Here is a 15,259-nt window from a genome sequence, read left to right as displayed (position 1 = left end):
ACAGACACCAGTTCACTTCTAGCACAATGTTTTGTTTTTTTCAGTTCTTTTTTGAGCCACTGCCGCCATCTTGGTTCCTCGGTTTCTCATCCGGACCGCTCTCGTCGACGCAGAATGGAAAGAATACATTGATGTGTTGTTTTTTTTGTCGTTTTCTTGTCTCTTGCGCTAGCTTTTTTTTTTTTCCTCCGTTTTTTTTTCTTTTGTATACAAGAAGTGGAGAGAGAGAGGTGGCTTTATAAACATGACCGAGTTAGATATTAGCATTTCTGTACTGTCATATTGAAAAAGTCATTACATGGACATTGACTGACAGACACGGCACAAATTTTACAAGAAAGTAAAGATCGGATATTTCCCGCCCCCCCCCCTTCCCCTCCGTTTCCCGCTAGCCCTCCTCTCCGCTAGCTTGTCTCTGCTCCTCTACGACGTCCTGCCGTTTCTCCTCCCCTTCCGATGCCTCCTCCGCGTGTCCCTGCGAGTCCCGGCTCTCCGGCGCCCCCCTCGCCTCGCCGTTCTCGTCTGAGGGGGCGGCGGTGGCGGCGAGAGGGGGAGGAGGAGGCGACTGGCAAACCGGGGCGGCGTTGAGTTCCTTCTCCTCGTCCCCCGTTTTCTCCTCCTCCTTCTTGCGCCTCCGTTTGGGGCTCCCCGGGGGCCCGTCCGCCGCCCCGGGGGGCAGCGCCGGCAGCGCCATGATGCCCCCGTGCGGCAGGAACATGTGCGGGTACAGCAAACCGTGCGACATTCCCGGGATGAGGAAGGGGTTGAACGTGAGGTGGCTGCTCGCTCCGATGTGCCCCCTGCTGGATGTGATGATGGCGGCCTGCTCCACCATGGGCGCCGCCGCGGTCGCTTTTTTACTCCCCTCCCCGGACGCCTCCTCTTTGCTCTTATCCTTCTCGGCTGAAGAGGGCTCCTTCTCGGCGCTCGAAGAAGTCGGGCTCGCCGATTCCGACTGGCTGGCTTTGGCGGGCGGAGCGGCGTGCGCCATCATGCCGACGCTCAGCATGGCGTGCTGCGGTATGGCGGCGCCGTGCGGGATCCCGTGCAGCATCATCGGGAGCATGCTCAGGCCGTTTTTGGCGTCTTCGGAGGACGCGGAGAAGCCGGGGGGGAAGCCGGCCGCCATGATGCCGGAGATGGGCAGGCCGGGGATGGCGGCGCCGCGCAGGTTCTGCATGGCCACCATCGTGTCCATGCTGCCGATGAGCCCGCCGTTCATGAAGATGGGCGGGCCCAGCGCGGTGGAGGAGCCGTCCGACACGGAGAGGAGGGGCTTGGGCATCTCGCTGCGGGGGCGGCGGCCGCGGCGGCGGGCGGTGTCGCGGTTCACCGGCTCAGTCAGGATGCGAGAGAACTTCCCCTCAGGCAGATACCCCTGTGGACGACACACACAGTCACCAGATCATTATGCTCTGAACCTCCTCACCCCAAACGCCACCCGATCGGGGGCCAGTAATGCTCTGTTGGACACAAGGGGGCGCAATACCAACCTTCTCAGTGTAAATGTGAGTTGACTTTCTTCAGAGCTAGACTTTAGGTCAGACATGAGTGACAGTAACATGACGCTAAACACAACCTGCTCTTTGTTTCCAGTAAAAAGGCTGAGGCCTCATTGCTCTTCAGTCACAGACTGAGAAGTGAAGAAGGAAGTCATGGAGCTTCTGCTTTAGACAGAACTTCAGACTTCTGCTGGATGTACGAGTTATATCATATTCACTTTTACTTCAGTCCTGCTGCACCACGACTCAGAGGAACTGGGACAAACATGTCTCTACGGCAGATACAAATGACAAGGGTTTGTTTCTGTAGAATGAGAGTCATTAATAATTAACTGACATTTTAATCATCAATTTAGGATTTTCACACTTATTACAAAGAAAAAACTTGAATTTCAATGTTTTCGGACAGAAGTTTAATGTTGTAATGCAGAAGCTCCATGACTTCCTGAAGAGCAATGAGGCCTCAGTCTTTTTATAGAAAATAAAGAGCTCAGTATTTAGCGTCATGTCACTGTGACTCACGGTGTCTGACCTAATGTCTAACTCTGAAGCCAATCAGATCACAGAGACTCAGAGTGGGCTGTGGCCAAACGCCAAGATCCAAGATCTGAGAGTAAAATAATAAAACCCCGGGCTTAACAGGTAAAGAGCGTTCTGGGGCAAACATAAAAAAAAAAAAAACATGTTATGGGCAAAATCCGATCCAATTTTTCATTGAAAGGTAGTAACTGTGGGCAAATAATTATGACAAACATAAGTGTTAGAGGAAAACATTAAATCGCGCTTTATCATAATGGGTCAAGGCTACGACAGAGAAAGTGCGACTGTACAGTTATCATAGCCTTGACCCACGGATAGTACGACTTTACAGCTTGACCATTATGATAAATAGCGATTTAATGTTATCTTCTAACAATAAGAACACTCGGATTATCATAATGACATAATGACATGTGAGATGATCATATGTGTAGTGTGTTATGACGGCTCTCGTCTGCTTGGAGCATGTTGGATTTTGGCCCTAGGAAGTACAGAGAGTAAAGCAAAATCAAAACAGCTATCACGGCGCACCAGATAGATCTTTTGATATCATTTTATTCCCATGTGCATGGCCAGTGTGTGATGTGCAATCTTACCGTCTTACTGGCTTTTAATATGAGTGTTTTTTCTAATTCCATTCGAGTCGTGCCAAAGCTTTTTACTCATTTTTATATCACCTTTATCTAACCAAAAACATGATCGTCTGACTCGCTGTATTGGGACAGGCAGTTGTGTCGACTTCTTTTCTGCTGCGGGACGGCCACACTCGCAAAATATGTTTAAAAATCATTGTGTGAATCTGTTCAGCAATGATTAACTTAGCTGCTTTTTTCAAGGCACACTTAGTTGAAAATGAAGTTGTCAGTGTGACTGCTCTTTTTTTAACCCGTGTTTTACATATTCATTTGTTCCAACTAAACAAACTAGGAGGATTATAAATAATAATCTGTCCGAAAAAGAAAAATGTCTTGCCGGGTGAAGGATAAATAAAAAGAAAACAATGCAGATGTTACAGTAGTTTGAAGAAATAAATCAATATCTACTTTATTGATAGTGTTAGTTTGGAGCGTTTATCCCACACAAAACCCTTCCATGTAGTAGTACAGTATACAGAATAGTACTTCAAGTGTAGCGTATAATACTCACAGAATGTTTGACCACATCAGCCCAGTCCGGAGCCACAAAGTACTCAGAGTTGGCGTCCAGCCACCGGGACAGCTCCTTTATCGCTGGAGCCATGGCTCCCCCTAGCTGTGGAAGCAGGACGGTGCAGCAACATTAGACACACACAGGACAGCTGAATATTTAGGTCTGGAGGTCTGAAGTCCAAGTATTCTGTTTTCAGTAAGTATATCATCAGTGAAGGACAAGAGCTGTTTACTTTGACAAGGACTAAGGAAAGGTCTCATACAAGAACCACTGGTCTGCGTTTCCTTCCTTTTCTTTGTTTTTAACCCCCAACTGAACCAAGCACATTTTCTACCGTTTGGTTTTACCCAAATCGAAAAGTTTCTTGAAAACCCCCCACAAAAAAACAAAACAAAAACAAAACAAAAACAAGAAGAAAACAAGAATCAGAAAACTGACCAAAAAAGTGACAAAAAACAATGAAATTGCAGCAAAAAAAGGGACAAAAACTCAACAAGAAAAGTGGCTAAAATGTGACAAAAACACAATAAAAAGGCCACAAATGAAATCGACAAAAGGGCAACAAAAAAAGTAACAAAGAGCAACAGAAAAGCAACAAAAAAGTGATTTAAGTTCAGTGAAAAAGTGACAGACACTCAACAAAATAGTGGCAAAAATGAGATGAAAAATAAGGAAAAAGATCTGTTTCGATCAGTGCTGTAGGTCTTAGCTTTCAAATGACCCGTTACTCTGGCCTACAGGCTGTAAGCTCCAGTCCATGAGCTTTGAGATTGGGGTAAAGAACTGGAGAAAACGCACTGGGTTCAGAGGTATTTTGGCTCAGGGTGAAAAGGGCGTGAAGAGCGACCTGCAGTGACCTTTAATCACCACTGGGGTCTGCTCTTCCTGCATACGAGCGATCGCGATGTCGTCACATCCGTTGGCCGTGGTCGGCATTTTACATTTTCATATTTGATAAACATTTTATTAAAATCCTATAATCAGCAAAAACAATGTCCATAAACAGGGCATTGCTTCTCTTGTGCTGTAACAGATCTATCATTTTATAAACCCGAGTTAGACCTGGATGCATCAGCTGCCTGCCAAACATCCGGTGAACATTGCGGACGTAAACAATAACAGCGATGGCTCGTATTGTGAGTGCGCTTTACCCGGCGCCCGGTGCCGCGGTGCACCACGGGGACCCGCTCCTCTCCGGTCAGAGAGTTCACGTCCAGCTTGGTGGGGTCTTTGCAGCGGTGCCTCCTCTGTTTGGGACGCTCGATGAACCCGTGCAGGACACTGGCTCCTGGAGTCTGTGGCAGAAAACAAGCACAGTTTCAACACAAGAGCTGCTTCTGTCGCACTGGTTTTGTAATTCCAAGCTTAAAAACGTGTTTGGGAGGGAGTAATGATGATGATGAAAGTTTATCAAACTTGGTTTATAGTGCCGCTTTAACCCTCGTGTGGCCTTTAACCTGTTAAAGCGCTGAAATGTTATTTTTGGTCTCAGATCTTGGCGTTTGGTCACATTTGAGCCCCGCCCACTCTGAGTCTCTGTGATCTGATTGGCTTCAGAGTGAGACTGTAGGTCAGACACCATGAGTGACAGTAACATGAGGCTAAATACAGTGAGCTCTTTGTTTCCAGTAAAAAGGCTGAGGCCTCATTGCTCTTCAGTCACAGACTGAGAAGTGAAGAAGGAAGTCACGACAAGACTCACGTGGGCGAAGGTGGGCAGGTCCATGCTGTAGCCCGGGTTCTGTCGGAGCCACTCGATGAGGCCTTTGCTGGCCGCCTCCCGGTCGATGGCCACGATCTCCGGCTGCGGCGGCGTCTGGGCGGGCGGGGTCGGCGTGGAGGAGGACGAGGGCGTGGGGGGCCCGGCGGGACGGTCCGAGGGAGAGGGGGAGGGAGAGGAGGTGGAGGAGGAGACGGCGGAGTGGCTGATGGCCTCCACACGAGCCTGGGGAGAGGTGACACGGACGCAAACAGACGGAGGCTAAATGTGGTGATAGAAAAGGACAAATGAGACCAGGTGGTTTCGCCTTGTCCTCAGTTATTTTGAATCAACCGAGACGATACAAGAGACACAAAGGTTTTAATCCAAACTATAGTGACCACATTACAATGGAGGGAAGTTAGAAGAACAAATGATCAGATTTAGTCGGGGCAGTTTTGAATTCAGTTAGATTTGTGTGAGATTGTTGATGTTTTAAATAAATATATTGGACAGAAAAAAATAAGAAATTCCTCAGTTATAACTAGGAAAGCGTCGCTCCGATACTGGTAACAGATATCGCAGCCGATACTGGAAACAATCGGATATCGGCTTCAAACAGGGCAGAACCTGGAGAACTGAGTTAGAGAAAAGAGTTAGTTTTCACCTCCATTAGCATGCTATCGCTAGCGACAGCATGCTAATGCTAATGTCAACTAATCAAAGCTGGGACAGAAATCATCACCTAATATAATAAAATGTCCACTGCTGGAGTGGCCAAGAGTTTGTATTTTAGTTTATGAAATGTTAAAGAAAAACTGATCAAACACATTTTTAATGCACAAGTTGTAATGATTAGATCACTTTATGAGAGTTGTTTATATAAATGTCACCCATAGATACAGACGGCATCTCTGGATTCGCCCATATATGGTCATGCTTGAAAACAGTTAAGTGGGAATTTAAAAAAAAAAAATCAAAACTTTCTGTAATTATTCAAAAACTTCTTTAACAAACGCTGAATTATGAATATAGTTTCTACTAAATAAAGATACAAAGACATGGGGAGGAGCAAAGTGGTTCAACAGCCCATAAATACATGAATAACGGAGAATGCTAACTTCATGCTACATGTTAGCATCGGACTAATGCTAACGGTTAGCTAGCGCTAGCTACAACTGCCGTTTTTTCACTTCTACTGAACAATCTGCTGTGAGAAAATATCCATATAGATACAGACGGCATCTCGTCATAGAAGGGGGCGTGGAATCTTTAGAGAAACACAATTTTTCCCTCTTTTTAGCCATTTTCTGGTGGAATATGAACTTATTTATCACATAAATAAAGTTAAGTCTAAATCGGGTCCATATGGATATTTTCTCACTGCAGATTGTTCAGTAGAAGTGAAAAAACGGCAGTTGTAGCAAGTGCTAGCTAACGTTAGCATTAGCCCGATGCTAACATGTAGCATCATGTTAGCATTCTCCATTTTTAATGTATTTATGGGATGTTGAACCACTTTGCTCCTCCCCATGTCTTTGTATCTTTATTTAGTAGAAACTATATTCATAATTCAGCATTTGTTAAAGTAGTTTTTGAATAATTAAACAAAGTTTAGATTTTTTCAAAATTGTTTTCCCCCTTAACTGTTTTAAAAAATGACCATATATGGCCGATTCCAGAGATGCGTCTGTATCTATGGACCCGATTTACACTTGACTTTCTTTGTATGTGATAAATAAGTTCATATTCCACCAGAAAATGGCAAAAAAGAGGGAAAAATTGTGTTTCTCTAAAGATTCTATTTACCCCCTCGGCAAAGCCACGCCCCCTTCTATGACGAGATGCGTCTGTATTTATAGCCTGTCATATACAGTGTTGGGCAAGTTACTTTAAAGTTGTAATGTACTCTATATTAGTAGTGACAACTTTAAAAATGTAATATGTTTGTATTACACATAAATGTAGCTGAGTTACACAACTTTGAGTTACTTTTGGCAAAATATAAACTGAAAATAGTAATAACTGGAATCGTCCATATATGGTCATGTTTGAAAGCAGTTAAGGGGAAAACAATTTGGAGAAAAATCTAAAATGATTCAAAAACTACTTATGAATTAAGTAATATTATGAATATATTTTCCTACTAAATAAAGATACAAAGACATGGAGAGGAGCAAAGTGGTTCAACAGCCCATAAAAACAAACAGAGAATGCTAACATGATGCTTCATGTTAGCATCGCGCTAATGCTAACGCTAACGCTAGCTAGCCCTAGCGACTGTCGTTTTTTTGCTTCTACTGAACAATCTGCTGTGAATAAACATCCATATGGGCCCGATTTAGATTTGACTTTGTGTATTTGATAATCAGTGTTAATTTCGTCGACTAAAACATTTAGTCTTAATTTTAGTCAAAGTGATATTTTTTCCGACTAAAATTGGTCTAAAACTAAATTAAAAGTTTCTCATGAGACTAAAACTGTGACTAAAATGTCCAGATATTTTAGTCGACTAAAATAAGACTAAATGAAAAAAGACTAAAATCATCCAAACTTGTATTGAGCGTCTGAAAGAGCCTCAGATCAGGTAAATTCTCTTTTAAAGGATCAGCTCTGAGCTTTGTTCATGTGGAGCAGCTCCATGACGCAGAGGAACAAGATTAAAGATGATTATAATTAATATTAAAAAGGAAAAGTCTACTAAAATTGCAAGTAAATTTAGTCGACTAAAACTAGACTAAAATTGAAGATATTTTTTTTGGCTAAATCTTGACTAAAATTGAATTACATTTTCGTCAAAAGACTAAAACTAAATTAAAATATGTTGTCAAAATTAACACTGGTGATAAATCAGTTTATAAAGAGTGAAGAATTGTGTTTCCCATAAGATTCTGTTTTCCCCCTTGGTGAGGCCACGCCCCTTCTATGACGCAATGCCGTTTGTATCCAAACTCCTGGTGTAATGTTTTTCCATTAGTTTATTAACAGATATAATTGCCTACACTACAAAAAGTGAATATCAAGCATTGGCTTAAATGACTTGAATTGAGGAAATGTTTCTTGTTTTTGTCGGTTTTCACTCATTTAGACACTTTTCCTGATCGGAGCGAGTTTGCTTTGCTTGTTTGAGGACATTTCAGACCAGTTCTAGGGTAAATCTCGCTTGAAATAAGAAAGTAAAACTGCCAATGAGATAAGACCAATTTTCTTTCCCCATTGGCAAAGAAAATGACCTGAAATAAGGACGAAATGTATCGAAACGAGTCAAACATCTCAGAACAAAATTTGGATTATTGTGCTCAAATTGAGATGTTTATAGACCCTTTAATTGTTTGGAAACATTCCGGGCTTAGCTGGAGGCAGGAAGTTGGATTCCGATCTATTTCCATTGGAGCTGTTGCCAAAAACAAATGTTGAACTGTTTTTGGAAATATCAGATAAAGCTTATTTTATCGTCTCAAATGTCGTTCCTCTTGGCCTGGCACCTTAAGCCACAACAGGACCACATTATTTAGTTGTAGTTTTACACTTAGAATCGCTAGTTTTAGTTTAATCTTATTTCTCTTGATCACTTCCTGCCTCCAGATGATGTCACTGATGATGTCACCAGTTAAAGGGTCTATACTGATCTAGTTAAATACTTTTTGCAGTGTATGTAACATGTCATTTGCAAGAAAAGATAAGACTTAATTGGTCTGACACTGGAGAAAAGAGAACCTTCACCTTCATCACTCATGGAAATGCAGTTATACAGGGTTATGGTTATGATTGAATATTCAGTGTTTGTCCTGTTGATATCATTCAATCACCACAAACCTTCAGCAACCTTGCAATTTTACTCCATTCCACCCGCACGCTGCCGACCGCCTTTCCTAAACCGGCCGTGACCCAGTTTGAAAGACAGCGCAGCCGGCACAAGAGCATAAACACATGAGGACTGTGAGCGTCTCACCTGGCGCTCAGAGGTGACATGTTATGGCCGACGGGACAGACACAGTGCACACGTAAAGCACATGATGACCCCCCTCGTACCCACCTGAGCGTCGGGCGGCGGCAGTCCTCGGCCCTTGGTGAACTCCGAGTACAGCGCCTCCACGTTCCTCCTCCTGCCCCTCCTCCTCCTGAGGGCGTCGTCCGAGCGCAGGCTGCCGTTCACTATCTGCCCCGTCACCGGGTGAATGAGGCCCGCCTGCAGGATGCCCGCCATGTCCAAGCCGGGCAGCGGGGCGGAGATGGGGGGCGGCGGCGGCGGCGGGGCGAGCTTCTTGGCCTCCCCTCCTTCCCCCTGATCCCCCCCGGACGGCTTGGTCAAGTCCATCGCGGTCTCCTGCCAGCCGTTGATCAACATCGGCGGCGTGCGGCGAGTGGGCGGAGCCGCCACCTTCTCGCTCGCCACGTTTAGCGCCTTACTGGCGAGCGCCTTGGCGGCGGCCTCGTAGTCGAAAGGCCGGCGCGCTCCCCCGCCGCCGCCGCCGCCGCCGCCGCGCTTGTACTCGGGCAGGTAGGGAGGAGCGACCAGCCGCTCCTGCAACAGAGGCAACGAGGTGAGGCGCCACGCTCCGCCCCTCCCGACTGCCCCGCCCCGCGACACAAACTGCACCAGGCCAACGACGACCACGACGACCACGGGGAGACAAGGATGGGAGAGAGATGCGGCAACTGTTAGACACACACGGACAAGTACGGGACGCAAACGGGCAGCGGGCAGACCTGGGGTACATGGAGGGAACTCATCTACTCTTAAAGGAACAGGCCACCGTTTTTACACACTGAGATATGTTCTTACCTGAGCTGTGACGAGTTCTTTAGGACCTGTCTGATCTTCAGTCACGTAAACACAGCGCAGACGGCGTTAGCATTTAGCCTCTCCCTCTCTCCTCTATAGCTCCAAAACAGGTCAAGATAGAAGCTACCAAGCTCTTCCACGTTTTCCCTATTTAAACATGGTTACGTGAAGTGTTCCACTACAAAGTATAACTACACACAATTAAACAATGTGGATTTTCTAAACGGATAAAAGGGGGAACTATATTGTAAGGCGGAATAATACCAGGAGTAGTTTGGCATCCGCGTAGTAATCTTCACTTTACTGTGCAGATGCCAAACTACTCCTGGTATCATTACGCCTTACAATATAGTCCCCCCTTTTATCCGCTTAGAAAATCCACATTGTTTAGTTTTGTGTAATTGTAGTGGAACACTTCACGTAACCATATTTAAATAGGGAAAACGTGGAAGAGCTTGGTAGCTTCTATCTTGACCTGTTTGGAGCTATAGTGGAGAGTTAAGTTAAGTTATACTGCATTAATCTCTGTAGAGAAATTAGTTCTCTGCATTTGACCCATCCTCAGTGTAGCCTGATAAACCAGACCCACCTTCTTTCGTCTGGCCACGCACGGTAAACAAGTTGTTGATTGGCGGCTAAGGCCGATCCAATCACGACCGTCACAGAGACATGAGAAGGCTACGTCACTCGCTGCACCCCTATGTTTTTAGTTCAATTAACGTTAACATCAGCCAAAACTAATCATGGATGAAATAGTCGAGGATTTTGCCTCGTGTTCTCCGCCCGAGTTTATATTCATATCATATTTGTTTAATTGGACACAGCTGTCGTCACGTCTGCTAATCGCTAATTGGTTTATTTCACTGACAATCTGTGCGCGTTAGGCCCCGCCCCTTCAAACTGCTCCAATTGCTCCGTGACCAGACTAACTCCCTGCGTGGAATGGACAGGGAAGAGTATGGCAGAGCCAGGCAATCCTCAGTATCGCATGGGCTGGAGGTCAGAAACACCTGGCTGGAGGATTCACCTATTGCACATGTTTTTTATAACCTACCGCTAACCTACGCAGACACGGGGAGAACATGCAAACTCCACACTGAAAGGCCCCGTCCAGGTGGGAATCGAACCCGGGACCTTCGAGCTGTGAGGCACGAGCACTAACCGCTTTACCGTGTTATGTGACTGAAGGCACGGGGGAAGATCAGACAGGTCCTAAAGAACTCGTCAAAGCTAAGGTAAGAACATATCTCAGTATGTAAAAACGGTGGCCTGTTCCTTTAAAACTGTGTTGTTTTTACTCAAATTATTAATTTTTCGTAGTCAAATATTTGGGTTGATATTGCCAAAAAAACAAAAAAAACAATAGGTGGGTGGTAGTACTTGAGTTTTACATCATTTTCACTTCATTTGAATATTTTTATTTATGTTTAACCACCCAGGCCTGCAAGACATTGATATAATAAACAATACAAGTAGCAGAGACAGAAAGCTTTACATTCAGCAACAGCACAATGATGGGAGTCAGAGGTGCCCAGTGTGATGTTCCATCTACTTAAAGTTAAAGAGGGGGTGTTCTGCTTTTGTCAGTCCCATAGCTCCAGTCTATATCACACTACAATGATGACAAACCTTCTGTTGGTCTGTAAATGCAGTAAATCAGAATAATTGCCTTGTATAAAATGTCTCTCTCAAAATGGCTGTAGTGAATGTCTTGAAATAGGCCTCTGTCTCTTTAAGAACCTCTGAGCCTTTAGACACGCCCCCTCCACACGCTGTCTGTGGCATCCTTTTAGTAACACTGGTGCAAATTTTTTTCTATTTTGTTGGGTATAAAAAAACAAGCAATCAGGAAGTTGAAATCTCCACTTCCTTCCCTTTGCTGCCCCCTACTGTATTCCTTTTTACATTGCTTTGTACAACTACCTGTTGTTTTGTTGCACCAAGGGTTTGAAAGGAACATACTGTACTTTCGATCATCTGTGCTTAACATGTGAAAGAATATACAAGAAAGCCAATCAAAGTAAACTGATATTTTGGTGAGTTTAAGGTCAGCACACACTACACGACTTTTCTAGTCGTAAACGATTTTATATAGAATGGGGGGTCCACACTACACGACTGGATTCAGTGCGATTATAGAACGTCTGGGGCTTCACACTTAACGCCTGAGAATCGTCAGAGCGACTCACGATTCTGACAAACAGCTGATGTTTTATAACACAGCGCGTCTGTCGTCTCTACGGCTTCAAAACTGACCCCAGATCAGCAAAGACAGGCCTGTGTTTGTGAGCGCGGGATAACGTGTGTGTCCCGATTGGTCAACGGTGTCAACAATGTCACAACACCGCAGCGCTAGCTTACTGCTACTACGGAGCTTCAACTGGGCTATAGTTCTGTCACATGGAGATAAAAGTCGGCGACAGGAAGAAGCGGGACGTGTTTCAGTGGATTTAATAAGAAAAGGAGACGGGCGTCGACCTCAGGATGGAGGAGACAGCGGGGAGGCTAGCCGCCGTTAGCGGGGAGGCTAGCCACCGTTAGCCGCCGTTATACCATGGTCTGGGTGAATACTCGATTCTGATTGGCTGGTGGGTGCTAACAAGCGTGCATTATTTTCGTATAACCGCACACGTAGTCCGGTAGTTAAATCACTGGGATATCACTCCGCTGTGGGCGTCGCCATAGCAACGCATGACACAGCTGAATCAGATAAACACGTAATTAGTGACTGACAAGAACGTATGAGATGGATTTTGTTTAATTTCAACGTTTTGGGCCAAAACAAAATGTTTGATAAATGGGAAGTAGAGGAGAGTGAGCAGCTAGGTTAGCTACTGTTAATAACATATGAGCTTTACATTTCTATTGAAAACGGTTAAGGCACTATTCATGATTTTCAGGCGTACATAAAATGATCTCTGCATTTAAACATATTTGGCTGGATTAGTAAAGTCAATCATAAAAGTTTCAGTTCGTGGGGGCCAGGTGTAAGCGGACTCCACCGCAGCTGTTTCCATAAACAGTTGAGCTCGTTGAACTAGCTAGCTAGCTAGCTTCAGGTTAAAAACATGGATCTATTAAACAGCGTAAAAGTGAAACAACTCCTGCCCACGAGTGCCGCACATCGGTGTTTACTTCCACGGAAAAGTGCCGGGTTAGTCCTGTTGTGATTCTGGCGATGCAGCGTGTGCTTATGTTGTTTGGTTGCGCCTGACTGAGATCCTCGTAGCTGCGGAGAATGACTCGCCCTGAGACGAGCCTTCGGTGACCGGCTAATAACCAACATAAAATAGTCCCGGTGGTCTGGCATATTTAGTGAGTTTAGTAAATGAAACAAATACTTATTATAAATGTTACGTTTGTGGGACCATGGTATAAGCGGATTAAACAACTCGGAGCCGTGCATTCGACGGTTATAATGCACTTCGCGGAGTAACACCACTCCGCTGCGCGTCGTGGTGTTCTTGACTCCGCGTCGTGCATTATAACCGTCGAATGCACGGCTCCTCGTTGTTTAATCCTTACTTAGCGGAGAGGTGAAGCTGAACAGTTCGTCTCCAAACTCAGTAAGAGCCGCTAAACTCTGTTCGTGGTTGAAATGTAGCTGGAAAAGGTGGTTGTGGTGAACTTTTGGTGATATAAAGTTGTGCTGTTTCGTGTGTGGGGCTGTGGCCATGACATGAGTCGTTTGTGCCGCTGGTTTAACAGAGAAGTGAAAAAAGGAGGCGCGGCGGTGTTTTCCTGTCTTTATATCTCTCTGTCATTCACATTTGTGTCGGTAAAATCACCCACGTTTCTCCCGTGCGTCCAAAATCGGGCTTAAAAATCAAACTGGAGTCTAGTCACGTCTTTCTACCGCCCACACTACACGATTCAGAACGTCAGTCCAGTCGTGACCCCCCCACACTACACGACCCGACTCTGTGTGACCGCCTTCCACCAGACGCGACTCGATTAGACTCGACACGACTGAGAATTAGAGCGAAATCGGGCATAAAAGTCGTGTAGTGTGAGCCGACCTTCAGGGAATTTCAGTGCACTATTACACTGGTAATTGTGGTAACAGCGACATTGAACATGTGCAGGTTTACATATGGTAAGACGCGTCTGGGTCATGGAGATAAACCTATAAAATGGACACGGAATTGTAGCTAAACAAGCAAAAGACACACACAAACTGCAGCCAAAAGCAAACCCCAGCAGACTGCGCGGAGCCGAATCAATCAGCATTTGTTTTGCCAACAGCTTCTGCCCAACAGCGCAGTTATCTGAGCTCTTTTGTATTCACTACCATCAGAAGTTTACGCTTAACCCTCAAAAACATGACTACTTTATTAGCTCTCTAAACTGGACACCACTTTATGACCCCATGGCATGAGACAGTGGGATTACATGTTGACAAAATAGGCGAGAGAAACCGTTTGGGTAAAAGCTCTGGACCCTCACCTTGGGCAGCCTGGTGAGGGGTGGAGGGAGCGAGAAGCTGAGGCCAGGGGGCGCTGATGAGACCCTGGCTTGTCCTGGCATGCCGACCGGAGAGGTGGAGAGGAAGCTGGCTCTCTGCTGCTGCTGCTGCTGCTGCTGCTGCTGCTGCTGCTGCTGATGGTGCTGAGCTAAGCTGTTAGCCAGGCAGGAGTTAGCGGCTAACACGCCGGGAGAGTCGTACTGTTCGTTGGACGAGGGCCACTTCCCCTTCAGGATGGCGTGGCAGATACTGTCCAGGCGGTTTATGATCACACGGTCCTGTAAAGAGATACACACAGTAATGAAAGGAGGAACAATACTTTAACCCTCGTGTGGCCCTTAACCTGTTAAAGCTGAAATATTATTTTTGGTCTCAGATCTTGGCGTTTGGTCACATTTGAGCCCCGCCCACTCTGAGTCTCTGTGATCTGATTGGCTTCAGAGTTACACTGTAGGTCACACACCGTGAGTCACAGTAACATGATGCTAAACAGTGAGCTCTTTGTTGTCAGGATAAAGGCTGAGGCCTCATTGCTCTTCACTCACAGACTGAGAAGTGAAGAAAGAAGTCATGGAGATTCTGCTTGAGAACATTACATTCTGCTGAATGTAACAATGAAAGATTGAAATTCAAGCATTTCTTCATAATAAGTCCTGTATATAGTTAATTATTAGTGACTCTCATTCTACAAAAACAAACCCAGGTCATTTGTATCTGCTGTAGGTCATGTTTGTCCCAGTTCCTCTGAGTCGTGGTGCAGCAGGACTGATGTGGACAGATGTTACAGGAGAAGCTCATGAGGTTCATTTCTTCAACAGTTACTATAGTAACTATTTTCTCCAAAGTAAAAGTAAAAAGTAAAAGTCCTGTCCACCAGGACCCACCACGACTCAGAGGAACTGGGACACACATGACTCTTCATCAGATAATATCTATGGTTATTTTTTTTAACCTTTAAAAGCATCAATTGTGTGATTTAGAAATAATAAGAATTCAGAAATAATCAGAGTTTAATTAGAATTCTCACTTCATTCTTAATATATTTACTACATACAGTTCTAAAGCAGAAGCTCCATGACTTCCTTCTTCACTTCTCAGTCTGTGACTGAAGAGCAATG

At 45.1% G+C, this 15,259-nt stretch overlaps 1 protein-coding gene across 1 annotated transcript in view; it reads right to left on the bottom strand.

The window, feature by feature from the left end:
• Positions 1-388: 388 nt before the first annotated feature.
• chd6 (chromodomain helicase DNA binding protein 6) overlaps positions 389-15,259 on the bottom strand; it is a gene marked incomplete at its 3' end in the record, with an annotated part of 205,762 nt that continues 190,891 nt past the window's right edge. The window contains exons 40-45 of the mRNA XM_079578449.1: positions 14,123-14,419; positions 8,927-9,484; positions 4,894-5,136; positions 4,343-4,486; positions 3,189-3,293; positions 389-1,378 (exon numbers count right to left, since the gene is read on the bottom strand). Of these exons, the coding sequence (XP_079434575.1) occupies positions 389-1,378; positions 3,189-3,293; positions 4,343-4,486; positions 4,894-5,136; positions 8,927-9,484; positions 14,123-14,419 (2,337 nt within the window). The remainder of the gene's footprint in view (positions 1,379-3,188; positions 3,294-4,342; positions 4,487-4,893; positions 5,137-8,926; positions 9,485-14,122; positions 14,420-15,259) is intronic.

This window comes from Gobius niger, assembly GCF_951799975.1.
Source record: "Gobius niger genome assembly, chromosome: 20".
Taxonomy (NCBI): domain Eukaryota; kingdom Metazoa; phylum Chordata; class Actinopteri; order Gobiiformes; family Gobiidae; genus Gobius; species Gobius niger.
This window is presented reverse-complemented; position numbering and strand designations above follow the sequence as displayed.